The sequence below is a fragment of the Poecile atricapillus genome, chromosome 3 (genome assembly GCF_030490865.1).
Source record: "Poecile atricapillus isolate bPoeAtr1 chromosome 3, bPoeAtr1.hap1, whole genome shotgun sequence".
Lineage (NCBI taxonomy): Eukaryota > Metazoa > Chordata > Aves > Passeriformes > Paridae > Poecile > Poecile atricapillus.
Genome location: NC_081251.1, coordinates 63998203 through 64025814, shown reverse-complemented (window position 1 = coordinate 64025814; position 27612 = coordinate 63998203). Strand labels below are relative to the sequence as shown.

Here is a 27612-nt window from a genome sequence, read left to right as displayed (position 1 = left end):
TTAAGTTTTATAAACAGTAATTTTTAAACACCTGACATTCTATCACTTCAACAATCTTGTGAAAAGTAAGAGACATCCAAGGTAAAAAAAAGCAAGGGGTAGGACCTGCCTAATTTTAGAAGTGCTGAAGGATTGTCACCAACCTTAGAAATCAGAAAAAGGAAAGGGTATGCACAAAACACAGATGAACACAGTCACTTTGCTAATATTGTAACTTCTGTACCACCGAGGCTGATGGTAAACCTTGTTTTAGACTGCATCTTTTTTAAAACTTTCAGCATTTGATTAAGGAAACCTAAGAAATGAAAGATGCCATTAAAGCATCATAGACAGATTCTTAAGGACACCCTTACCCTTAAAAACTCTGCAAAGATTGAGGGTTTTTTCCCCAGAAATGAGGAGCCTCACAAAAATCACAAGATTTATATAGAATAAATGTATAGAAAATTTGACCTCAGAATAATTTATCACAAGGGATTATTCTAGAGAACCAGGTAAATCAAAGTTCAAGGTGGAAGTCACCGGAACAAAGGAACTCAGATGATTTGTTACCAGTGAAGAGGAAAATTCTACTCAAAACCACCAAGATTATTCTGAATTACCTGCTCTTAAAGGATTACTTTAACCACCCAGGACACTGAAGTTTTCAAAAGTGGTAAGACACATCAACCAGATCTCAGAAATAAAAATCCTACAGAGATGACTTTCCTGATCAGCAAGGCACATTCTTAACCTGTTACATTTTTTATACCTTTTCTCCTTAACACTGCAGGTACTACACAGTGCTTATATCTTACATTGCAATGTGATTTGTTTTATTTCACTATCTTCTTCATCTGAGGGAGAAACACTTTATCAAAGATTAAGCTACACTCAGATAAGGAAAAGGGAGCACCAAAAGGCTCTTGAACTTAGATCCCACATACAGTAGTAGTTCCACATTAAAAAAATGTCTGCTCAGTCTTTCTTTTGCATCAGAAAACTTCTTAGTAAAAACAGACCTCTACTTAAAAAGTAAAACTCAGACATGGTTAGGACATTGGTCAGAATGAAGAGTGCCACTGAAACAGAGTTCACGAGAAAAGCAAAACACATTGCAATATGGTACTTTCTGAATTCCTCCTATATTACAAACCAGACAAAATACTTCTGGTCTTAATATTACAAAGGATTTAAAATAGTGAGTTCTTGAAATTTTGTTTTTACTGAAGAAAACTTCCCAACTTGAAGAAAACAAAAAGAGAGTCTCAGAAAGACTCCAGAGATTCATTCAGCCTACATATAATGTTGGACCTCTCTCAATATTAGAGAAGTGGACTAATCAAATCAAATCAAAATAATGCAATATGCTTTGGACACAGGGCATATTGGAAATTGAAAAGGCTATTAGAAGGAAATAAACAGTTGAAGAGATGTTCCACTAAAAATGGAGTCTGTTGCATTTTCTTAGTAGCTAGACCAGATGAGAATTGCCTGGAAATTTTGTGGTCAACACATTTTCACGCTTTAGAAAACATGTTACATGGTTCTGAGGAAGATCAATAAAATGCTACTTAGTGAATTCCACTTTATGTACATTGAATTTTTCATTCTAGGATTCAAAGAGAAAAGAGGAAGATGGAAAAGAGCTGACAAAAATGAACTTTCTTGAGCACATTGGGTAGGATAACAATTTCAGTGACATCAGTAGAACTTTATTAATTACTGTTTCTAATACATACTTTGTATCAGAGATGTTTCTGCTCTTAGGACAAGTTTGTCTCATTTAAGAGCTCCTACTATCCAGCCAGTTTTCATTCACTGAGGGATATATCAGATCTACATTTTGTGTAATGTAAGAAATGATACCAGAAAGCACTTTAATACTTACTAACTGTATTTCCAGATGTAAATTTTACAGATGAACCCATTTTATTTTCTTCTGGGAGATCTGATGGTTTCACAAGTAGAGGACTAGTAGGGTTAGCATGATCTAGATGGAAAAACAAATCTAGATAAATTAACTTATTCAAACTAGCCTTTATTTCTGACACTTTACATTGGTTTTCTGCCCTTACCTAACTGCTGCGGTCAATACTAAAATTGGTGCATTTTAACTCAGAAATAACACTATTACAATGTAAAACACCAGTTTTTCAGCATTAAGAGCTGTGAATTTTCAGCTATTTATAAGGCCAAAGAAATCTTAAAAGAAATATGTTGTCGATACTATTTATTATCCTATGCTGAAGACTCTGCATGAGTTCCATGATTTTAGGAAACACTGACACACAACTGAAAACTAAGACCCCTCTATTCCTTCAAGAAAATTTATCAAACTACCTTACTTATTATTGACCACAGTATTAAAATTAAACCTGCCAATATTCCCAAATGCTTTCAAATTTTAAAATAATAAATGCAGTATTTCTGACCACAGAAGAACAAGCTTTATGAATGCAGGTTATGACCTCCATGTTCAGTTTCCTTCAGTGTTTAACAAGGAAATCCAGACATTCACTTGCAGGCCCAAATCCAATCTTTACCAAGATGCTCCCAAACTACTCTCCAAGAACCATTCTGCTAGAGATGGTAAAATCCTCACTATAGCAAATGGCCTATTCAAGCTCTGCACTTATCTGAACAGCAATTCTTAACTCAGTAATGATGCTCGTTACAACTCCACATTTATTCATCCTTGGTGAAGGAAAAAATGTATGTTCAAGAAAGTAAAGCCAACTCTAACTGTATGAAACTTTCCAAATTAGCAAGAGAAAATATCCTACCACTTCCAGTTCTTTTAAGCTCCATTTCCTGCATGTGGATTTTGCTTGGAGTCATTCTTATAGGAACTGGGTGCACAATTGCAGTGTCCTGTGGAAGAGATCACAGTTATGTTAACCTAGTTTAAATCACTCATAAAAGTCTCTACACCATGTGCAACGTTGATTTTAAACAAAATTTTGTAGATTTAGTTTATTTGCACAGTTCCAGGGAATTGAATATACCAAAAAAACCAAAGCTCTCTAAGCTGTAGACTCTGTTATGTTAACTTAGCTACTTAAAAAGGCACTAGAATATGTTTCTATAGATAACTGCAAGGAAAACCTGACTGTTACCAGCTTTCCACCATTTCTGGCGTATCAGACATATGGTCCTTTGAGCACATCTCCAAAAAAAAAAAAAAATTACAATTTAAACCCTGATTCCTTAGCTTTACTTATAATGCCTCAAAAAATAATGGCCTCTCTAAATAGTATAAGTAATGCTCAATGAAATAGGTACTTTGTAGTAATTTTAGATATTTACTGGAGTCTTTAAAATAACAAAAATCTTCTATGCTTCAGTATAATAAGCCTTATGGAATATAACTCTAGACAGACATTGGCCTTATGCTTAGGCATTAGTTGTTCAGATAAGGGGCTCCATTTAAAGTACTTTATAGACAATCCTTTCCATTTGGTTTGGAGACTGACTGCAGACAGCTTAAAAAATAATCTCAAAACTCAGAAGCAGCCTAAAAATATGGACATGGCTGCCTGAGATTTTTTACTGTCATCCGTATTCAGAATATACAAATGGGTGAGCCAATGACAGCACAAGAACACCCCAGATTATATTATGTTCTATCCTAGAAATAACAAGAAGTTTCAAAACTACCTTCGTATCACAAGTTTAATCTGTTCTGACTACTCAAGTAAATCAATTTCACTAGGTGTAATACATTGGTACTCTCTGAAACTATTTCAATGACTTGCACTACCCTTGTTGTAAGCAAAACCACTTACTAGTCCTGGCTCAAACATTTTTTTTGCAGGAAGCTTTTAGGAATTGTTACCACTTTAAAATACTTTTAAAATACTGCTTTGTCTTCCCTCTGTAATGAGATTATCATGCAAAGATCACTTTAACTGTGGCTGCTTCAGACCTCTACCTTCAGTACTCTAATGTACAGCTGTACAGAAGTTATGCCTCAAATAGTTAAATGGATTTTACATAATGCATTAATTTACATCATTAACCTAATTTTACATAAAACAAGATGTTACCAACTTTGACTTACAAAAGGCATATTATGCTCCCATACTAAGGGATAGATGTACTGTTTTACTCTTTCCAGTTACATTTTACCTCCAAAGCAGCTGCTTTTCCAACTAAAAGAGATCAGGTCTGTGAATTTACTCTTTAGATAGTTATTAGCAACTGCTCAATAAAGCTGATTTTCTCTCCTCTGGGGAACCAGTTGTTCCATAAATCATTCCTATACATCACTACTGAAACTGCATCACTACTGAAACTGAAAATTTGTCATCATTTGTTCTTATTCTAATATGGAAAACAAAGACTCTAACTCCAAAGTCTGTTACCTTAGCAAGTATCAAAGATTCTCACCATTCTTTTCTAAAGCATAAGCACTTAAAGAAAAGGACTCAAGAATTTGATCAGCCTTAAAAATTTTGTCTTCCGAGTGAATTTCTCCTTATACATACACACAAACATATACTCTATATTTCATATACGATCACTGCTCTACTTTTTAGTTTATCAGCAGATGAATAAATTCAAACCTCAGATTTCTGTCATCCACTAATTATGTAAAAATAAATTACTGTCTTATTGCAGAAAAAAAGACAGTGATAGCTCTTTACTGTCAAGCAATTATACACAAGTAACAACTATAAACTAATTTACATCATGTTTACCTCATTAAAACTTAAAATACCAGTATATTTAAAACAAAAACAATCTCATATGAAAGAGGGGTGGGTTTTGCTTTAAGTAGGACATTTTCACTTGTTTTGAAGGTTTATTAAAGGTTAATTCTGAGCATAGGGAACAGTGCAGTTTGAATTCTAGCTTTCAGCATCAAGAAATACTATTTCTAAATGAAAATTAGTGTTAAATTTGAGACTGGAGTGCTGATGTATTGAAAATTTATGTATATTTATGTATTCTATTTTTTTCAGAAATGACAGATGCAATACTAAAAGCAGTTAAATGTGTATTATGTGCACCTATGATATTTTGTTACACAATCAAATGGACACTGACACTGTAATTAATTAAATTAAAATGGACACTTCACACTAATTAATTCTGTAAAAAAAGCAGGATGAAAGCAGCAGCTAAATACTGCATTTATAATGCCTTTCAGAACTGCTTTAATGTCACATGCTGTAAAGCTTAAAACCAGCAGAACCTGAAACACTGTAGTGTATTTCTGGCTCCCAAACTTGGCAAGATATTTAACTACATAATCCTTCAGAGCACTCCTCACTGAGTAAAGCCTTAGAACACCACAGGTTTAGCTGGAAAGATACTAAAAGTCTTATTAATAAGTAACTTGGTAAAAACATTTGGAATATGAAATACCACACCCATTGAAGCCTAGTAGCTTTCTTTCACAGAAGCTGGCACTGTTTTTGTGCAAATCAGGCTCTGCAACTCAAAAAAACCAAAACACCGAAGACAAAGTCTACAACAGAACTTGTTTGTCAGAGCTTGTTTATCATAGGGAGTGGCCCTTGCATCAAATTACACATTTTTTCAAAAAAACCCATTATGTTTAAATTCTTTGTATATGACAGATTTTGAGAGGAGTGTTGTATTAGGTCAAAATTAACAGGAAAAAGCATTCTTTGCAATCAGAGATTAAACATGAGCAGTACTAGAAAATTTATATTCTGAAAATAAGCAAACAAGCTATTTGCCACCATTCCCCAAAAAGCAGTCCATGGAATCATGCATAACAGCTAAATACAATGAATGGAAATTCAGTGTTAATAAAATTAATTTCAAACAAGCAAGCTAAGTGATTGACTTACAGGATCAGCTGGTGCAATGTTAGAATCAAATTGGGTCAGAGTTTGTGAGCTTGAAGAGCGTTCGCTAAATGTCTCCCACTGCTGAACAGACAGAGGAGAGAAGTCAGCATGATGAGGAAGATGGGAGTAAAAGATCACTGAGAAGATTTAGCATAGTAGTTCAGAGGTTGCACTGGAAAGAACTATATTTGCACAGGATAGTACTTCACTTGGGAAGCACACTAATATACATTAAGTATTTCTATTTCAGTCTGAGATTGTTGTGGAAACAAGTTTGTTATCTGTCAGTCTTTTTATTCACATTTTAAAATGAAGATACAGGTGCACAGGCAACCCAAAAAGTACCTTCAGAGTTCACGACTGTCTATGAACATCATACAAGTAAAAGAACTGGTTAAGCCATTCATACAATTTAAAGATAAAAATCAGAGACATGTTGTGTGCATTTGTAGTCATAAAACCCACAGAAAGGCTCCTCAGCTTTGTAGCTGCCAAGTTTCAAACCTATTTAGTAAATGCTCATTTTCTTACAAAATCCCAGACCAATGAACATTGAGCAGAGTACTCCAATCACACCACTTTAGCTTGCCAGTGCAACCCCCGAGAAGTGATTCTACGCTGTAAAAGAGCATTTTCAAAAGTCTAAATCACTGACAAGGCAAAGAATTAAATTCAAACATACTGTTGATTGCTAAAAGCAAATAAGTCAATCTCTGAACAATTTTAGAAGATATGGGCTTGCTGTATCAATACATGGCTGTCAAGAATCCTCATGTAAACTGATTCAAGTTACAGCCACAACTGGATCAACAAAGCATCAAAGTACATAAAATTGGTCTGTTATCCAGAAACCAGATAAAAAAATCACAACAAGAATGATAAACTTGTTATATTTTGGTAAAATAACAAGTAAATATTAAGCAAGATTCAAACACTACAGATACAAGTTCCAAAAATTAAAGATGCAAAATTTTTAGTGCTCAGAAGATGACAAAAATTATGTTTGTTACAGTTGTGGAAACAACTTGGGTGTTGGACTCTATGGTCCTTGTGGGTCCTTTCCAACTCAGAATATTGTGTGTGATATTCCTGTCCCATGTCTATAGCTAAATCAATCAAAAGGATCCCAGAAGACATCAGACATGTGGTGTTGGTCAACCTAATCTCGTGTTCTCCCCTACACCAAACTATATTCAGTGAACAGCCTGCATGTGAACCAAGTCTAAAACACTTATTTCAGTAACTTCAGTAACTGCTTAAGGAAATTCCTGTATAACTGTTTACAATCAGATGAAATGAAATTCGAAAAATATTAACTAAACTTGTAATTGCCATCATGTGTGGTAAAACTTCTTGTAGAGAAAGAGCCTTATCTTCTCATTTCAAACTTCAAATGAAGGCAAACATTATGGAATTCTATTCATACGGGGGTGGGCACTTTTTCTGGTTGTTTTTTGTTGCAGTTTTCTGTTGGTTTAAGGATTTTGTTTGTTTGTATTTGTTTTTAACATAGAAAATTACCCACTTCATGGGCAGAATCTAACAGAACCTTTTTAGTAAGGATTCCCAACTGCTCTCTGTTTAACACTCCCTGTATTAAACAGTTCATCTCTAAGTTACTCCACCCCTTCATGAAGAGGCAGCATTGCAAGCAGTTTGGAGCTATACAAACCTGTTAGTGAGCCAGTTTTTACTAAGTCAGAAATTGAACTGCCAAATTCAGCCAGTCTTACTCCTGATTTGGCCTCCTGTATTTGCACAGAGTCACATTTTCATGAAACATATAAACATTTATTTTAGGTCTGCCACTACCCTTTTAAACTTGATTTGGCCAGTGGCTTCCCAGTTACTAGTAACACTGGCAAACAGACCATTTGATTACAGAAATATTGTTAATTTTTCAAAAAATTCCATCGGGCACACAGCACTTACAGTTAAGATAAATGGTAAAATATTATTTGTTACAGATGGATGCTTAATCTATCTTACTGCCCTGCTCTGAAGCCAAACTGCAGGTACCTTTATTACTTGTCCTTGGGCTCCCTAGCTAGACACAAGACAGATAAACCACATCTCCTGACTGCTCTAGCAAATATGATGTTGTGCTCCAGCCTGAAATACTACCAGAAGCCTGCTACTGCTAATTCCCCAGCTAACAGAAAGCTAAATATATTAGGAATCTACTGGACTGCATCTCAAACTCTGCAAAATTTAAAAGCATTGACAGGGTAAAACTCATGCTAGCTAAAGCTGAAGTATTTGTCTTGTAGAATTGCAAAAATGTTTTAAAATTACTCTCAAAAGTTTAATTACTAGAAACTAAAACTCACAGCAACCTGAATCATTAGGAATAGAACGCCAAGACATTTGAAACAAGGTGTAACAGTTGTGAATTTAAAAGCAAATCTCCATATCTGTGTTAAAGATACTATGACTACAGCAAGACACTACACAGTTTTCAAGAAAAGATTTGTAGTAGGCTGTTCTATTATTTTAAGCTTTGAAAACTAAACGCTCGGCCTTGAGACTTGGATGGAAGAGACATCTGAAGCAAGAAAGAAGTGATGAGTGAAGAGATGAGAATGTGAAGCCATGTCATATATCCTAAGTTAGGAAGATTTTCATGATGCTCTTTATTCTGAAGTTTTAAACTGATGCCTTGGTCTATACTTGGGAGCCTCCAGTAACTGGGCCTGGCAACTGCATTCTATAAATCAACTATGAGCTAGAAAGAACAGAGAAACCATCTGCTTTGAGACTAACAGGATGAGACTGTCTGGAACGACAGATAATATAAAGATGCAGAGCTTTTACAAGCAATTCATTTGCTGGTGACACTTAAGGACTTTAAGAGGTTGAAAGAGGAAACAATTAGACTGGTGCCTGCAGCAATACCAGAAATTTTTTCATGGAATTAAAACCTTGAGGACTTTGACCTGACTCATGCTGAAAAGAAAGTGCTGAGAAGAAAGAAACATGCACAGCAACACATCTGAAAAATCAGAAATTCCTTTGTGTTAAACACAAAACAAAAAACTAAACATTTAGTTCAACTCTTATTTTAGTATAGTTAGTATCCAGTAGTATAGCTGCTCTGTGTGAACTTTTCCAAATCTCTTAAGTTTTAGTAGACGTTCAAAAAGAAAATACCACTTTACGTGGATAGTCAGTTTCATAAATCAAGATTCTGGCTGACAGAACTGTAATTCACTTTGCTCCACTAGTGAAATCACCCTATTCAATTGGTTTGAGTTGTATTAGACACTGGAGGAAGCTGTTCAATTATGATGCAGGTTATCAAATGATTAGCTTATTAAATCTTTACTGCAAACACAACGAAATGTGTCTGTGCAAATTTTAATACAGATGCAGACATTTACACCTTTTTATCAACGAATGAATATCTGCTCCAACTCCCTCTTAAAACATAGCTTCCTACAAGCACTGAGTCACTTTGTCAAATAGAGATCACTAAATAATTTCCAACATTTTAAAATTTTGTAAGGATGTGACTATGAGGCTAGCATTTGCCCTTACAAGGAACAGCAGAGTTTATAAAGTCCTTCCCTCCTGAGAAATGAAGTTTCCTCTGCTCCTAACTTTGATCCTAAAAATGTGCTTATTTTTTGCTTCATGCTGACTTTCCTTTGGTTTGTCTAAATCTTTTACCATCAATTTTCTATTCACTGGCAAGTCTAATGAAGAAAGAAAAATAGCCACAAAAAGCTCCTTTAATAGAAGGCAATACTCAGCTACTGACAGAACTATCCTACAAGTTAAAACAAGTTTTCAATTGTTATTGAGTCACAGATAATCAAAAATAGTTTTCCAAAAATAATTTCATTCTTTTTTCTCTTTTTTCCCCTCTCAAAATGAAAAGCAAGCCTACATCATCTTTGCATATGGCTGCAGTCAGAAACTCATTTGTGGATCTGAAGTAGGTCTTGAAACATTTGTTTATTCTTAAGTTAGAGACAAAAATGTTAAAACAGAACAACCAGAAAAATCTAGGAATCAATCCGTTACAGGCTTTTTATGCAAAGGATATTTATGGGAAAAAAAGTAATATAAAAATAATGCTTGCTAACTTCACTTTCAAATTCTGACAAAATACAGCTCTACCACAGAAGACTGTTTATATAGCAAATACATATGCTTAAGGATGATGAGGCAGAAGTACATAACAGTAAAAATTTAAGATTCAAATAATTTTAGCCAATGGCTGGCTTCAAATTAGCTCTGAGTCCCTGCTTCTGAAACAGGGTCATGACTTCTCTATGTGATATTTCATGCTAAAATCACCTCCAGAAATAAATCTCAGTGTCCAGATCTGTCAGAAACTTATTCTGTAGTTTAGCAAAAGAGTCCACTAAAAAAGGTCTTCAGAAATAACAAAAAACTCCAACCAAAAACATGCCCTAAATGAAAAAAATCGGGAATCAATTCAACTTTTCCAAAACATGCTATGAGATAAATTTTGTGATTAATATAAAGCTTAACTACCATTAATGACAACATTTTAAATAGTATCTCACAATGAGATACAAAAACCAGAATGAAAATTTTTTTTTTTTTTTTTTGTATTTTAACACAGAACCTTCTTGTGTCTATTATCCTGCTAAGTGTTTCATGATCAGCAATTCACTTATGACAAATTATGGATGCATACACAATTTACTTATTGAACGGAAGTGAAATAATTCTTAAATAAAAGCGCTAACCTCACTACTCTGATTCAATTCTGGCCAGGTCTGGTTTAGGGATGGCATTGATGGAGACTTGCTTGGAGGTGCTTCTGCTGGAGAGCCAGAGTAACCTACCTCACCAGTCTGTTCCCCAACTTCTGAAACGACAGGAATCACTATGAACAAAAATCATAAATTCAGTTTATTTTTAGAAGAGTTGCTCATATCTCATGGAAAGTGCAAAGTACATTTTCTTTTCATCTTTTTCAAGTAAATGCTTAGCAGACAAACCCAAAAAACCCAAGAACTGTCATTAAGTTAAATATACTTTTTATCGGGTACTACTCTTGTTTTAAGGATGTTTCTGAAAATCAGACTTTGAAGATTATTCTGTACCATCCTATCCTCCCAGTACTTAGCCTTTAAGTAGCTTTTTCAGATTTTGATTACATATAGAATTAAACAGTTTTTCTTACAGTATGAGAAAATTACTTCACACCAGTAAGGTCAGAGCAAAACCAGTATCTCAATGCAAACACAAAAAAATACGATAACAGACTAAGAAAACCATTCCCTTAGATTAGTCCCCAAAGAATATTAGTTTCAAGTTTCCTTACTAAAACAGTGGTGTTTCCATTCACATTTTGTAAATTGAGTAAGACTAATAGCTGGCACACTGACACTGTCCTTTGGCACTGCTAAGTTTTCTTTTGAAGTAAATCTGACCACAATGCAAGCTAAATCCAGGCATGAAGAGCCTCAAAAAACCTGAAAGTTCAGACTACAAATGTACAGTGTGTAAGTAACAGCAACAGTTGAAAAAATGACTGATAAGTAGCTAGCCATATTAACATGATGTCAGCAGTCCACAGAATTAAAACTCTGAACAAGACAAAATACTAAAGACAAAAACCCCCCACAAAACCCAAAAAACCAAAAAAAAGACCCCACAAACAAACAAAAAACAAACAAAAAAATTAATTTAATTATTATTAAAAAAGACTCCTTCATGGGTATGTGATTAAGTGAAGATGACTTCCACAAGTGTTTGTTGCACCAAAACTTATTCAAAATTTATAAAAATTATAAAATGGACTGGGCTCCTAAAGAACTGAACTCTGCAGCCTTCTCTTCTGCCAAGACAAGTCAATATTCTGCCTGCTAATTTTCATTCAGAAGAATCTAGTAACAAATCCAATGTCAGACTGAACTGAGAACACTTGAATACTTGAATAGTCAGTGGTGACCACAGGTATTTCTGAAAAGTAACAACCCATTATTGTCTCCAAAGAGCTGCCAGGGACAGCAAAAGGCATAGCCAAAACACTGAAGTCCAAAAAGAAATTAATTGTGCCACCTTGAGGTCAGGGGCAACTGAGATAGTACTAAAATGAAAAAAACCACACACAGAAACCAATAACTCATCAGAGTTTCAAAAGTCATGTAAACTTCCTTTAAATAGCCAGACATGAGGCTGTTTCCATAATGTTTCCAAAATTATGTCTAGCATCTTGAACTGTTTTCCTTTAGGGAAAGCAATAAAAATAGGTTACATTGAGGTGTCAAAGTCACCAAGCAGTCAAGCTGACATGCTGTGGTCATTGTAAACAAAATAATATACTAAGTCCAAAATATGCCAATGGCAATGTTTTGGAAATATATATTGTATGTTAATTGCTCTGAAGTATAATAAGAATAAAAAAATTCTACTAAGTAAAAAAACTCAAAATTCTCATTTCACTGATAGTACTCTAAATAACTGAACTAATTTCCAGTGTTAAACACAAAGTCAAAAGATAAGGCTGAAAATAACTGTGGATAGACTTCATAGCTACCTGTAACTCAAAGAATTCTGCAAATACCTACATGAAACATGCATATGACATTCTATGGAAGATTTTATGGGTAAAGTAATTGTGTAAGACATAAAGCATGGCAGATTCTTTTTCTCAGAAAGAAATGGCATTGTGGCACCAATCTAAACAAAAATTCACAGAAAAGCAAAATTTGCTTTTCAACATTTTTTTTAAAGGTTGGTAGCTTTTACTAACTGAGATAAAATTGAGTTTGAAGGAATTACAATTCTGTAGAGATGTACTGCTGTACTAGAAAAATGACCAACTATACAAATGCTTAATTATACAATAAGTCTGTGGCATGTGAGAGAAATACGTATATCTACTTATGAAACCAGATGGAAAGCAAGACCATATTTCAAACAGGTCTGGAACACCTGCAGCTGGTCACACACAGGATTCACAGGGGCTGATGAGGGAGAGGCTGACAGAGAAGCTCACAAGACTTCTTCTTTTCCTGTCCAGCCAGAGGGTGCAAGGAGCCCTCTGTTACTCCTCCTCCTGCTGGCCGCTAGTTCAGAAGTCAAAACTGAAAAAAGCAGCACTTTTCAACTGCAGAAGATTAATGGGAAACTTTGTAAAAAAAGAACAGGACTAATAATGGCACTGTTAACACTTTTGAAATAAAATTTGCCATATTGCACATTGGTTTAAAAGGCATTCAAGCAATTCATCTTCTTCAACAGTTTGACTGTACATTATTCATACTGAGGCATGTCAGCAGATCATCAACCATTTCTTTCTTTGATGAAGTTTTATCCCATGCAAAAAGTGCACTCAAAAAGTGTCATACTTTATAGTTTCTATTTCTAAGACAATTTTGGAAGAAAGCTTTCTTGAAATACAACTTTTACAGGAACCAAAATGAAAAATTATTACCAAAATTTAACTGATTCACCTTTCTACGCTGATTTACAGTTTTTAACATGAATTCCTGTAATTCATCATGTCCAGTAGACAAACCTATCACTAACTTTTAAATTAGTAAATATATGCTGGAGATTTGGACTGTTGTAACTAAACATAAAACTATAGCCACACCAATAACTTAGTCTAAAATACTTTATTCAACATAGAAGTTTCAGCAATAAATCATGTTATGTGATAGATAAGATGAGCTATTTCCAATGCTGCTGACATATGCAGCTTACATAGCAAGGTAACCTTTTACCATTTGCTAGAACAGGGTAACTTCCCTTTAATACCAGAGGAAAACACTTTTAAAAGCCGTTTTCCCTCAAATTATAGACCACTTTGTACCTCATGAAAATAAGTCAGAAGTTTTATATTAACGAAGTTGCCTGTAAAATAAGAACAATAAACATACACATAACACTTTCTGGTTTAGTGTCTGATGTATAAAGTTTCCAGACAACTTTAGTTGAAATCTACTACCAACAATGGCAATAGAAGATCAAGACAAATATAGTTGTTGGGTGTGGAGTTTTTTGAGGTTTTTTGGTGTTTTGTTTTGGTTTTTTTTTTTAGTAACAGCTATTTATACAAATAAATGTTATGTCACTTCCTACCAAGGTTTTTGCTTGATCATCACTTTAACACAAAAATGGAGAGAATGGGAAGGTTTTAGACATTTGCTAGGTATTATCCCAATTATCTGCAGCTATTTCTTACAAACGTCTTCATCAACAGCAAAATGCTTACTCATACTGAAAACACTTCAGCAGCAGCTCTTTGAAGAGCCAACCTACTCCCACAGAAAATGGGTTCATTATTAAAGCAGAGATAATAAGAAACACAGTTTAGTTAAACACAATTTAGTTTAAGAACTCATCAACAGTTTTGAGATTAAAGTCTCTGACAACCTACAAACACAGTATGAAGAGAGTCTCCTTGAAGTATTTAGTGAAAATAAATAAAATTCTAGCAAATCATAGAACCTATGCACTCAGAATATAATTTGACTTTCCAAGCAAAGACTGCTCACTACAAAGAAATCTAAAGCAGCTTTAAAATACCGTTTCCTTTATCTATTTTAAAATAGAAAAAATAAGATGGCCACAGACATCCTGTTTTAAACATGACTTGAACATGGAACAGTAGCTTCTTTTTCAGTTATGGGACTGAGTTTTTGGCACATATTAACAAGCAGAACTTATACATGCAATGTATTTTTGGGAGTTCTAAAAGGTAAAGGGCCATGCACAGAACAACTAGATGCCAACACAATGAAGGATAAAACTGCTTTCCAGTCAGGAGGTGAATTAAAAAAAAAAAAAAAAAAAAAAGTCTGTGGTACTGATCCTGCATTTTTAAATACCTATCCTGCCCTTAGCATTGAATCTGGGAATATTTTTCAAGTACCTTTGATACTTAGAAACTGATATTTTCACAAATGAGGGTGAACAGAAAGCATACTCATTTGAAAGCAAGTCTAAAATATAGCTGGATAGGGAAATTGAAATACAATAGCTGGTCATGAATAAAATCCATACTGTGACAATTTTGTTTTCCTTAACCTTTAAAGGACACGGTATTTCCAAATGTAATAGTGTATGTCTACTGTTCCTAAATAACTGCCCTCTACAGAAAAATGTACATGCTCAAATTAGCTTTGAGCATGCTTTCTGCTCATAAGAACAAGTATCTGCTATAACAATTTGACTGCAATTTTTAAATAGTGACATTTGTGTTGAACCCATATCTTACCCGTTGAGTCTTCCAAATCAATCAGTTTGGGCATTAAACTTTCAGGTAACTTTTCTGGCAAATCATACCCATTCTTCCTAGCAACTACCAGATGAAATGCAGCACAGAACTCGTCCAATGTCAGTGCACCATCTTTATCAAAATCTGACAGTTCCCTAAGAAGGAAAACTTAGCATAAATAAAATTTCTAAAGGTTATTTTATTTCCAAAAGACAGGCTTCCATTTTGCTACTTGGATGAGCAAAGTTCATTGTTCACTTTATCTTACTAAACACTTCATATTAGCGCTGCATGCTTTTCTCTTCAAGATGATGTGCCTTCATTAATAACAGCTTACAGATAATTTAAAGTCACTTTTATCTCTCCCAGTTTTTAACCCATTTAAGACAGTACTACACAAAATTATTTGCCTCAGGTTTTTGGCAAAGTATACTACTGAAATTATAGTGCAACATGATTTATTTTAAATGGGAAAATACCTGAAACAGAAATCATTACATTCAAAGAAAGATAGCACCTGACAAGGTAAACCATTGCAAGACAGCATGCAATGATGCAGTACGAATTCCAGAATACAATGAAATAGAAGATTTGCACAAACTCAAAGCTGAATTTGTCAGTGTGATTGTGTACATTTCATTTAAATTTACTTAGACACAAATGAATAAATAAATATAGAAAAAGAAATCATTATTTAAATTTAAATGCATTTTAAAAAATGAAAATATCAAATAAATTGCTTCTGACTCCAAAGAGTTTGACATTTACTCAAGGTGCCTTGTAAATAGTACCAGCCCAGACCCATTAAAACCCACTAAAGTAATACTGGCATAAATATGAGCAGGACTGAACACACCAGTGTTGTAGTGAAATTTTACTTAACACTTTCTAGTAAGTAATTATTAAATGTCTATCAGACAGCTGTCATACTTCTAAACATTTCTAATTAATAATTACTTTAAATAATCATCACACTTACCAAATATGAGAAAGTTCAAGAATAGGTAGTTTTGACTTAGTGAAAAATTCTTTAGCTGCAGATCCTAAAAAATTGCAACATTCATTTTTAATATTTAAGGCAAGTGAAATCATTAGAAGACTCAGACCTACTGTAAAGGTGGTAAGTTATGTAGCAAAGGTTCTGGGGGAAATGGCACTAATCACTAGGGTTAAATGAAGGAAAAAGGCAAACTGGTTTCTAGTCTTTCTTGAATTACATTGAACTATATTAGTATATGATCAGCAAAATGCAGAATTTCCTTCAAAATAGTATGCAAGCCTAAGTATAAAGCAAAGTCTTCATAGCAGAATTGATGCACCCACAATTATATTTTGTAAAGAATAACTTACCTGGTATAAATCCATTTAGATCAGGTTGAATGGTTTTAAACTGATTAACATAATACTGCCTTTGTTCATCAGTTATTTTCCAGGGGTCATCATAACTACTTGATTGCCTACGAATTTCATTTGCTGTTGTAGCTGATGCTACAGTTCGTACTGTTGTCTGGTCCTGAAATGAAATATTTTTCCTCAGTATTATCTACCTAAAATGCTTCTATGAATTCTCAACGTTTTGCCTTCAAAATATAAAGCATAGTTAAAACTCACAGTAGTTTAAAAACTGTAGGAAACCATCAGCAGATGGCATCTCCAGGATAATGACAGGGTATTTTTGCACACTGATACAATATGGAATGACCGCAGGTATGTAAGCAGAAAAAAAAAAAGTATGGCACATAGGCATAAAAAGCTAAATACAAATGTTTTAAAGTCATAAAACATTGTTGACATTCTAAAAATTAGTAGATTTCATTTAATCATTCCAAATTAAGGCAACTCAACGGAACAAGTATCTGTTGGGCAAATAGCACCGAAAAGACTACAGCACAGATACACAGTAAACATCTGCAATGAAAATTATGAAAGAAAAAAAACCCCAAGGATTGCAACATCAATTTGAATGAGGCAAATCAAATACCAAAAAAGTGTCACACCTGGACAGAAGCAGGATGCATGGCTAAAAGAGCACTGGTTGGTGGGGTATCTGCAAAACTGACCCAATTTTCTTGATGGGGTGGTGGTGAATGGCCAGACCATATGGGATCACTAGAAGTAGATGAGCCTGAAATTAGAAGAAACATTTCCTTTTCAAAAGACAACCTTGTAAACTGAGAAAGAGCTGTGGATATGGAAATATCTCCTGTCAGGGAGATATATTATTGAATGAGAAAAATGAAAACCAAAGTGCACCAAGGTGACAGAGTTTACTGACATTCATTCCTGTAGATTTTTACATTATTCTAGCTTCAATCTGCACTAAAAAGACAGAACTGAGGACTGAGCTTATTGCAACACATGCAAAATGTAAATTGGATTTTACCCGTTTAATGGGTTTTGGATAAGTTAATAAACACTCCACATTTTCATTTAATTGAAATAAGTGACACTTGTATGGACAAATACTATTCAAAAGTGGCATATGATATTAGCATTTGACTTCATTATCAACATTAAACTTTTCTCTTTTTCACATTTCAGTTTGCCATTCAAAGAACAAAGTCTTGGAAATTCCTTTTAAGAATCTGGGGTTTTGGCACAGAATCTTTTTCCTCTATATCATTTCTACACTAACTTAACTCAGTTGCTTAAAAACTTTGCCAAGAATAATAAAAAGCTTCCATACAGAATGCTTATATCTGCTATATATTAAATATCTGGAACACAACAGTTAAGATTCACCCAATGCCCTCCTATAATCTAGTTCTGAAGAACTGCCAATGTTCAATATCTTAATATTAAAATAACCATGAAGCAGCTGCAGAAAAATATGGCCATCCGCTGCTCTACATACAAAAACATAAAAATTCTTTAAAATTGCAGTTGCAAATTAAAAATTTAAGGAACTCAGATCAGAGAGAAAACAAACCATTTAGAACAAGTCTAAAATCCCAGGACTCCTTTCTACTCCACGATTCCCAAAAGAAATGCTGAACTCCTTAAATCAAAACAACATTTGTGCAACTGATCAACCTACTCTTCTTGCACAACTAAATACTTTCTCTTGAAATATGCCAAATGAAGTCATACTTAGATTAGAATCTTGCCTTGTAGGCAGAAACAGATTTCCTTTTAAAAGACAGGTCAGCTTCCTGTGAATTTCTGTAAACCCTCCACACAACAAGAAATAGGACACTGATGTCATAAATTTAATCCTGCTAGTAAGATTTAATTTCAAGAAATAAAACCCATGAATGTCTTGTCATGATGCTGACTAAAAAAACCAGCTATGACAAGTGCATTCATATAGAAGTAATCAATTCATCAAGCTGATGATCAACAATTTCAGGTTCTTGAAGGCTTTATGACACTATACTGTACATCTTAAGTGACAGTATAATTGTTAGTATACAATACTGCTATCTAATACCTGGCAAAATGCATTTACCCTTTCATTCCATAAATAAAAAGTAATAAGAAAAATGCTTAGAACCAGTTTATCTTTGCTCTGTGACTACATACAGTCGTAATTGTGGAGAACACATTTAATCTTTCATCGCACAAGTAAAAAGCAGTATTTGCAGGAGGAGAATTTAATCAAATTTTTTTTATGGAGGATTTTTTCTTTCTAAGTTAGCTTTAATATGATGTAAAGGCACTATTAACTACTCATTTTGTCTAAAATTCATCCTCTACTTTTGGAAGCTCCTGATGTGGCCTGGAGCTTCTAGTGACTTTATCCGAAAGTGCTGAGAATAAAGGTAAGGCATCTGACAATGCTTTATTTGCTTCAAGGTTTTTCTTCAGTAGTTCACCTAACTCTCAAACACCAGAAAGAAACTCAAGAGAAAAGCTCAGTCTCTTTCCCCTTTGTCTCCATCAGGACTAACAGTCAGAAGCAGACGAGACCTTGCCATCAGTCCTTTCGATATGTGACACTCAAATTTTATTTTTGATACACTGACTTTCTCCTTCTCTGCTTCTCAGACACTGACACTATTGCCATTAACCTTATATATGTTTACTCCTCCTTCACTTCTTCTAATAACTAATCTTGGTGCAATTCAATTCATATCCCACTGAGCACAGTATCCATTCCAAAGCAGTACTTTGACAGCAATGGAAATGCCAGTAGCATCCAATTGTGATATCTTCAGAATACTTTACAGGTATTACAAGAACTGTTTCCTTTCTCCCCTGTTCAACCAATATCTGCAAGAACATTCTTGCTTTACTGTTCTTGTTATTTACTCTCCAGTGCAATGTTTTAGGACACAGGATGGGATAGCCGGAGAACACTGGAGAAAGATAACCAGTAACCACAAAGACCTGGATCTACACACATACTCATGGACTGCCACCAGCCAATAACTCAATTTGACAAAACCAAAAAAACCTCTCTTCCAACCTCTGGAAACAGGTGGAAGAGAAATTGGAAGTAAACTGTGTCACAGAGAAGATTCAAAGTCATCGGTCTATGTTTATTTTATGATTTGTAACCCAGTGAAGAAACCCTTCTGTCGTCTCTGTGCATATTCATCAGTGAAAACACCTGCAACACCACTTTAGATGGAGAACAGGCCTAAGACAAATTACCAGATTTGAACAAGCTGAAGTTTAATTCTCTATTTAGTACAAAATCCTAACAAATTCCTGTAGCTGCTCTATATCTTTCTCTAGCTTGAGTATCTTACCAACACATTGATAACATTTGGAAAATTATCTCATTTCCTGTGGAATAATACCCCCTTTACTTTGAGATATAAATGGAAATGTAAGAAATGTTCTATCTAGTTAACATGTACTTTTACTTAATACGGGTTTATTAGAACTAAATTTTCAACTAACTCTGTAAACTAAGAGCTTTCCTTATCATTAGTCTGTAGTGAAACAAAACCAGAAGCTGAATACAATTCTGACAATAAGATAAAATGCTGGAGAGCTTTTATGTCCAGGTAAGATTATTCCATAGGAAGTACCAAGGCCAATTATCATCAGTTATTGAAGCATTAACTGGGGGACAAAGGACTATTCAGTTCCCTGCAAGCCCAGTAAATCCCTTAGGGCCCTGAAGATGCAAGGGAACTGTTAGCACAGTAGACATGTTCCACTTCTGTCCCTGAAGTGTTCTCAAACTGCTACAAAACCCCTCCCAAAGAGAAAAGAAGGAACCGTGTCTTAGGGCAGCAATTTCTCATACATATCCAGATATCAACACAAAAAGCTGATGTCATGCCACAGAAAGCTAACAAATATCCTAGGACAGAACAGAAGATCTCATATTTTTTTAAACGTGTTTTAGATCATTATTTGGATACTACCAACACAAGTATTCAGCTTTGCTTCCAGTTCCAACAGACTACAATATAATAAAAAATAATTTTCATTCTGACATGCCACTCAATTATCATTTGAAGAAGTTCTTTCTCCCAAGTTTGTCAACATCAGCAATGTGCTAGCAGCTGGATTGTAGTGCAAAATGAGATGAAGAGGTATAGTCTATTAGGTTTTGCTCTCTTGTAACTATAGGAACAGGAACTATAGGAACAGGAAGCCCTTATCTGATATACAATTTTGTTTCCTACAAGGTGTTCAGTCATCCACTGGATTATTCTGTGAAGACTTTTCCAGACTGGAGATGCAAGCCAGAGCAAGGACATAAAGCTGTTAAAAAATCATGATCTTATCTTAAACTGCTAAATCAAAGGCACCTGAGAGACTTGAGAGACTCAGGTTTTAACAGACCTGACTCTGACATTTCAGGATGAGACCTGAGCTAACTATAAATATTCTACACAGGTAATTGATGTCTGTCTCTGACTTTTAATTCCTGATATTCAAGTAAAATAAATGCATCCTTTGGGGCTCTCTTTACAAAAAATCTTGAAGAGAGATGGTAACAAGCCTTGGGCTTCTGATTTCATATTTGTAAGCAAATTGAGCTAGTGTGACAGTGCCTCAGAAACCAGTGATATACATACGAAATGTTAACACTATCCTAACTGAATTACTGGACAACACAGTGACAAAAAATTGTAAAATCCAAATTGTTTTGTTCTGTTGAGATGAGAACAGGTTTGCTTCCTTTTCTTCCAAGAAATTCATAACTACAGCTACAAGTCATTAGATTTCTAAAGACAACATGTAAGATTTTTAAAACCAACAATTGAGTTATTATCTAATAATTATTCTACAGCCCAATTCAATAGAGTTCACAATCCACTGTTTAACTTTTTTCATGGTGGGAGTATGAGGATACAATGGAAAGTTTACTATGTGCAAGTCAGAATCTTCCTGTTTAAATACATCTTTTTCCAACAAAAAAATAAAATAAATTAGATTTTATTTTTGCCCTTCTGGTTTAAGGAACATGCTGTTTATTATCTGACCCACCAGAAGCATTTTCACACTTAAGGTTCCATGATTACAGCTGACAACCTCATTATGTGCAATAATGTCTGAGAATAAACTGAAATGCAAGCAGAGAGACCTGGGTTCTCATTTTGCTTGGATCACAAGTGAAATGGCACAGCCCTATTGAAACTATAACACTTCACCTGGTTTCTCAAAAGCATCTTGTACTGGAATCAAAATGAGCTTGTAGTACTGATCTTAAGAAAACTAACCAACTGTCTATCTTGTTCTATCTAAATGTCATGAAAACATAATTTTTCTATAAACACTGTCATTAAAATATAGGATCAAGGTAGGGGGGAAACTATGAACTGCCTACAACAGCTGAAATTCAAAGCAATAATTAATCATCTGCAGTGCAAAAGGATTATCCACAGTAAATTATGCTGACAATTTTTCTTAAAGTAATATATGAAAAACCACTTTTATCTTTAGCATTGCCAGAACAGACAATCCTTCTATAACAGCAACTTCAAATTCCTTATAATAAATTACCAAAATCTTCCAGTATGGAATATAAAAGTCAGGGAATACTGAGCTAGTTCAGAAATATGCTCAGACAACTTCTGAAAAATCTACCCATTAAACATCACAGGGAAACCATTACTAAACTGAAATATTAACATGGTATTACAACTTTATTTTTAAGATAGAAATATTGAACTCTTCAACGCTAGGAACAGTTTGCATACCGTCCTGGAGTCTGTGACTTTTTAAGTTAGAAAAGCTTCACAAGTTAGAAATCAGACATGTATTTCAGCTTTAGAGAAACACAAGTCAACTGAACTACAGGAGAAAAAATATTGAGAAATTGAGTGCTGACAGTGCTTGGACTGAACCCTTAGAAGGGATTATATAAGTAATGAGCAGACTAATTTATTTTTTTTTTAAATTGTATATTGACTGGGACTTACTAGCAAACAACTTTCATGACACTGGTGTAAGCCTCTGCATACAACCCACTTCACTTCTAAAGTTTTATTTTCTTATCAAACCAATTTTAATAGAATTCCTGCTCCTCCATGGATGTTAGAATTACAGAATGACAATAATTGAAAGGTAATAGACCAATTTTGGAATATCATAACTGAAATAAACCAAGCAATCACAGTTCAATCTCAAACTACAGCTTACAAAACGCAACACGTTATTTAGCATTACCATCAAAATCAAAACCTGAATTACAATTGCTCCTAAATTTATTAAGGCTACCAGGTATCAGAAAAGAAAATAGAATTTTTTCAAGTAAGACATATTAAGGGGGACAGCTTTTAAATCTGAATACAGTGATAAAATAATAGGGAAGGTCTTCATATTAAATGAAGAATATTAAAGGATGAAAAGCTTCACTGAAACAAGTGGTTCTACCTTGACAGATTGGAAATGTAGAATAAGTTGTTTACATAAACTTCAAAGAAATCAAATTAATTGTTCTGGCAATTCAGCTAATCTACCAGAAATATAATTCAAGCAAACAATATATTATCTGCTGCTTTCCCTTGAGGTCCCCACATTTTCAGGTATACTGACAGCTTCTGCACAATTTCAACAGGATTATCAGTTTTGTTTTTAAAAACTTTCCACTGGAAAATTTAAACACTCTTTCCCTCCCTTCAAGACCCTTAGCATTTCCCACGTGACACTAACAAATGGATCTGCCATACGCAACACCACAGATTCTACAGTGCTGCTATCAACACAGATACTTGCATCTGCAAGAAAATTTCCAGGACTGGAAAACACCAAGATAAACTGCCCTAAACTCATTTATTACACTTATTTAAGAATTCCACAACTTTGGGTTACCACTGAAGCATAACAAGACATTTATACCTGGTTGTACTTCACTAAATGGAGCCCAAAAAGGCCCAGGTCCAGCAAGAGGTCGCTCATTATTCCCTCCGCTGGGATGGCGGTTGTGCTTCCTCCATGTATGTGGAGAGGTTGGTGGGGATTGCTGTGGTGAAACAATTGGAGATGTGGACTCCTAATAAAACAAAGCAATCTTTTAAGTTTTTTACTACATAACTAAATACATAAAAGCCTATCTAAAACCATTATTTCTAGAAACAACCATCACTGCAGTTAAACTCTCATTTTAGAGAGTGAAAATTTTAGTACTTATTAAAATGAAAGAACAGGAGAAGTCAGGAACAGTATAACTAGGACTGAACACATTTACATCAAACAGTGTAATCTAATATATTTTTAACTTGGCATTCTCAAAACAACAGCAATGCTGAGTTAAGTGACTTAGCTACAAAGGAAACTAGATTATAAGACTCACTTTCACTTGTGATAAAAGTTACATTTGAAACCAGGTCTCAAAATAAATACTTACTGTGCAATTTATTATCGTACCAAATGTTAATCAAATGATTCAGTTATTTACTTTCATTTAAAACAAACCAGAATAAAGGATTGGTGGAAAAAAAAAATCACCAAATAGGACATTTGTTTTTTTTAGTATGCAAAAACATAGATGCAATTTTTAAAAAATAATTATGCCAGCCAGGATAAACTTCTGTGCTGTAAAAGGTAATGTTGCCATGATGCTAAGGCTCATACTTCTTTTTAATTGCGTACTGTACTACAGTCATCTTGAACAGGTGGCAAAAATCTCATGTGCAATTTATTTCTACATGGAATCAGTTCTCATAAGACATTCAGATTACCACTTTATTTCATTTCAAATAAAATACAAAGGAAAAGTAATTTATATTGTACAAAGTATTCATGTAGTAGAAAGTAATTTCTTCCCTGTATCTTTATCTTTTGAAATTCTTGTTTGCCAGTTCTCCCAGTTTGAGCTGAACTGTATTAGTGAAAACAAGTAAAATAAAGTAAATCTTGAACTCCAAATATCCTGAAAAGTAATAACAAAGCCAAGACCTCCAAATTCTGTTTCAGCAGTACCAGAAAGTTTGGTACTTTACATAGGTGTTAACATACTATCAGGTACCAACAGACAGATTGATTGTAGGCTTCCCCAAAACTACTCAAACTGATTTACTTTGCCTAATACTCAAAGACCATTAAGCTTTTAAAACAATATTACACCTATGAAAGTCTTAAAGTCTCTTTTAATACGAAAGTGCCATTAACAAGCTTTTCTCTAAGACAGATATATTCTAAAAGTCCTAACCTAACAAAAAAGCGTCAGAGCCACAATGACTGTTAATTTACAATGTGTTAATGTAAACATTTGCCTTTTTTCGGTCCTCTGATTTTCCTATTCTTTGTGAAGTGAAGCCACCTAGGCTGATCCTGCAGATGAGGTATTTCCTGGAAGTTCTGATCATCAAGTCAGATTTCCTCAGCTAAGTTTCTAGGCCACAAGAGTTCAAACTTTTCATTCCAAGTATTTAGATCATGCTTATACATACTTGCAAAGAGTTTTACAAAATGGCTGGGAGCAATACTAATTTGCTTCAGCTTTGAACTGAGGGATCAGCTGACTGCACAGTCTGTTACTGCTCCTCCACAGTACCTCCAACTCAAGATACTATTTTTTGGTTGCAGCTACATGTCTTTCTGAAATTTGCCTGAAGATTTCCCCTTGTTGCGTTTAGTTGACAGATTTATTTTCAATGGCAGGACATTCTTATCCTCACTGGTACATGGGGCCAAGAGGGGAAGGAGTCAGGGTTTCTGGAGTGCCACTTGCAGGCTGGAAACTGGAACTGAAGTTGAATGGCGATGTGCTTAGCATTGTGCAACAGGTGATAGGAAAACCATGACACTTAAATGAATTAAAAGCTTCCTCTTTCATTGGCTTTTATACAAGCCACCTTTTACCAAACATTTGAAGGATGTTTCAATTTTTAGACAAAGCATCATGGAGTAAATGTAGAGAAAGCTATGCTTGAACACAGATATTGTTCATTTTATCCAGTACTCTTACAAATCAGATGGTCCAGAAAGACACAGAAGAAAATGAGGCAGACAAATGTATGATAGTCTACCTAGAGGAAACTACTCACTATTTCCAGTAACTGCATGTGAACATTAAAACCTGACACAGTCACCATGAAGCAGCCCTGCCACTCTTCAGTAAGCCTCTGCCTAACAGCTGGTCTGATACTGCTGGCACAGGACGAAATTGTAAATATGATCCCCAACTCCAATTCTTCTAAATCTTTGCATGTGGTTCATGTGATTCTGTAAAGCACGTAGTAACAGTAATCAGATCATCAGATGCACAAATATAGGAAATAATCAACTTTGTTCTCAGTGTGCAAAACAACATTTTATCAGAATTCTGAACATTTACAGATTTCCCACCACTGATTTGGAGCTTAGAGACTCCAAAATTACTAAACAGCAAAAGCATGTCACCAGATCTGATGTCAAAAAAACTTCTGGAAGGGGGACAATCCACATTTTTAGTTTTACTGTCAGTATAAGGCACATATTCCCAAACCAGTTTAAACCAAATTTAGACAGCATTACTGTAGCATCATCTTTCCCTTGTGCAGTCCTAATCACTCACCAATACCACTCATGGCATTCATTCACCTAGCTTGCTAGAATCTTAAGAGAGCTAAAACCCTCAGTTGTTCAAATATATTTATCTATACACACAAAAATATGTGCATATATATCAAATATCTTGGCCAAAATACTGATGGCTTGATGCAAGTGTAAAGAAGGAAGATGAAAGCCAAAAAAAAGGCTGGAGAGGAGGCAGGAGAGTAGAAATACTGACTCCCATTCAAAAGCAGTTATGGAAATACAAAATGAGTAGAGATTTACTAAAACGGCAATTACCTACAGGTTCATTTACCCCTTGTATACTGGTTATTAATTATGTATCTGCCTTTACACTAGATAAAAAGTGAACAATTTTACCTAGAAAACACGGTTTGTTTTACAGTTTCCAGTTCAGTTTTGTCTTGAGCTTCACACTTTAGTGAGCAGAGACAGAGTAGTTTTACCAAAACCAGCTCTGATCCTCAGCTGCCACATTCACATAAAGTGTTTTGAGAGTTACAACTCAGCAAGTTTGCTTTCACCTGTCCGATCTATCACTATAAAAGAAATTAAGTTTCAAAGCCTGAAACATCCAGAATCATATTTTTTAAAGATAATTAGGACACAGAACCTAACTTATGTGCTCTTCCAAAGTGTAGCATGTAAGAACAGTTTGCATTATTTAGCTTACTTGGTAGCTCAATCATTTGAAGTTACCCACCTAATCTCTTTGAAACTTTGAAAATTTCACTCAGCATCTGCACACTGTAGTAGATGTTTATCAGATCAGCTACTATTAAAATCTTATTTTTATAATTTGTTTTTAGTATTTTCAATGCAATTATATTTAAACATTTAAACCACTACCTTTCATTTTCCCTCCAGACAAATCTCAATAAAAATCAAAGCAATTACAACATTCTGTTTTTTACTATGTTAGGCTTATTTTAGCTCTTTAAATTATTCCAGAAAATATCTAAATAAAAGCATGTTGACATAAATGGTTAACGTTTTCATATTAAATCAAATATATGAGGACATCTTTGTCAATAACTAATTAAATAATAAAGTTATAGCTACCAGGCAAAAATTAAGTAGTGCATATTACTTAAGAAAAAAAAATAATTCACATTTAAAAACATTGCAAAAAAGCATTATTTCTGTCAGACTGGAATTACAAAACTGAGACTTGACGTACTTGTAACTTGGATATTTTTGAACTGACAATTACTTACTAAAAATAGCATGTTAATTAAAAAAGATGATATAATATATGACTCTAAAGGAAAAGCCTTTGTGAAGACAAGTCAAACTGGCATAAGGCAACCCAAAAATGTGCTAAAGGGACAATACTGTCCAGAGAGATCTCAGCCTTAAAAGGGCATTTTATAAGCACTCATGAGACAAATGAGATTATAAATTTTCCTGGGTCTCAAACATCAGGTCAGAAAAAAACCTCCTAAGGAGAATTCTAGAGGTCCTGCTACCACCCAGGCTGCTTATGAGTTAGTCAACAGATCCATTGTGAATAAAGATTTATGTAGGGATGGCAATTGTATTGCAGAGCCCAGGTTTCTGTAATCAACTGCCCTTCATACCAAAGAACAAAACAGCCCAAGGTTCAATGAGAACTTCCACTTGCAGCACTACACATTTTTCAAGGTGGTTCAGCCAATTGAGGAAAGTAATCATTAAACCAGAGACAAAAAAAAA

At 34.5% G+C, this 27612-nt stretch overlaps 1 protein-coding gene across 10 annotated transcripts in view; it reads right to left on the bottom strand.

Annotated features, from left to right (window-relative positions):
* REPS1 (RALBP1 associated Eps domain containing 1) overlaps positions 1 to 27612 on the bottom strand; it is a 63849-nt gene that overhangs the window by 11674 nt on the left and 24563 nt on the right. For 3 of the 10 annotated variants that reach the window (XM_058834073.1, XM_058834063.1, XM_058834064.1), the window contains exons 4-12: positions 23260 to 23413; positions 17010 to 17137; positions 16363 to 16525; positions 15992 to 16055; positions 15013 to 15167; positions 10526 to 10665; positions 5805 to 5885; positions 2766 to 2853; positions 1871 to 1972 (exon numbers count right to left, since the gene is read on the bottom strand). In XM_058834073.1, coding sequence (XP_058690056.1) covers positions 1871 to 1972; positions 2766 to 2853; positions 5805 to 5885; positions 10526 to 10665; positions 15013 to 15167; positions 15992 to 16055; positions 16363 to 16525; positions 17010 to 17137; positions 23260 to 23413 — 1075 coding nt within the window. The remainder of the gene's footprint in view (positions 1 to 1870; positions 1973 to 2765; positions 2854 to 5804; positions 5886 to 10525; positions 10666 to 15012; positions 15168 to 15991; positions 16056 to 16362; positions 16526 to 17009; positions 17138 to 23259; positions 23414 to 27612) is intronic. The other 7 variants (XM_058834066.1, XM_058834067.1, XM_058834065.1 and 4 more) reach the window with 6 other exon arrangements.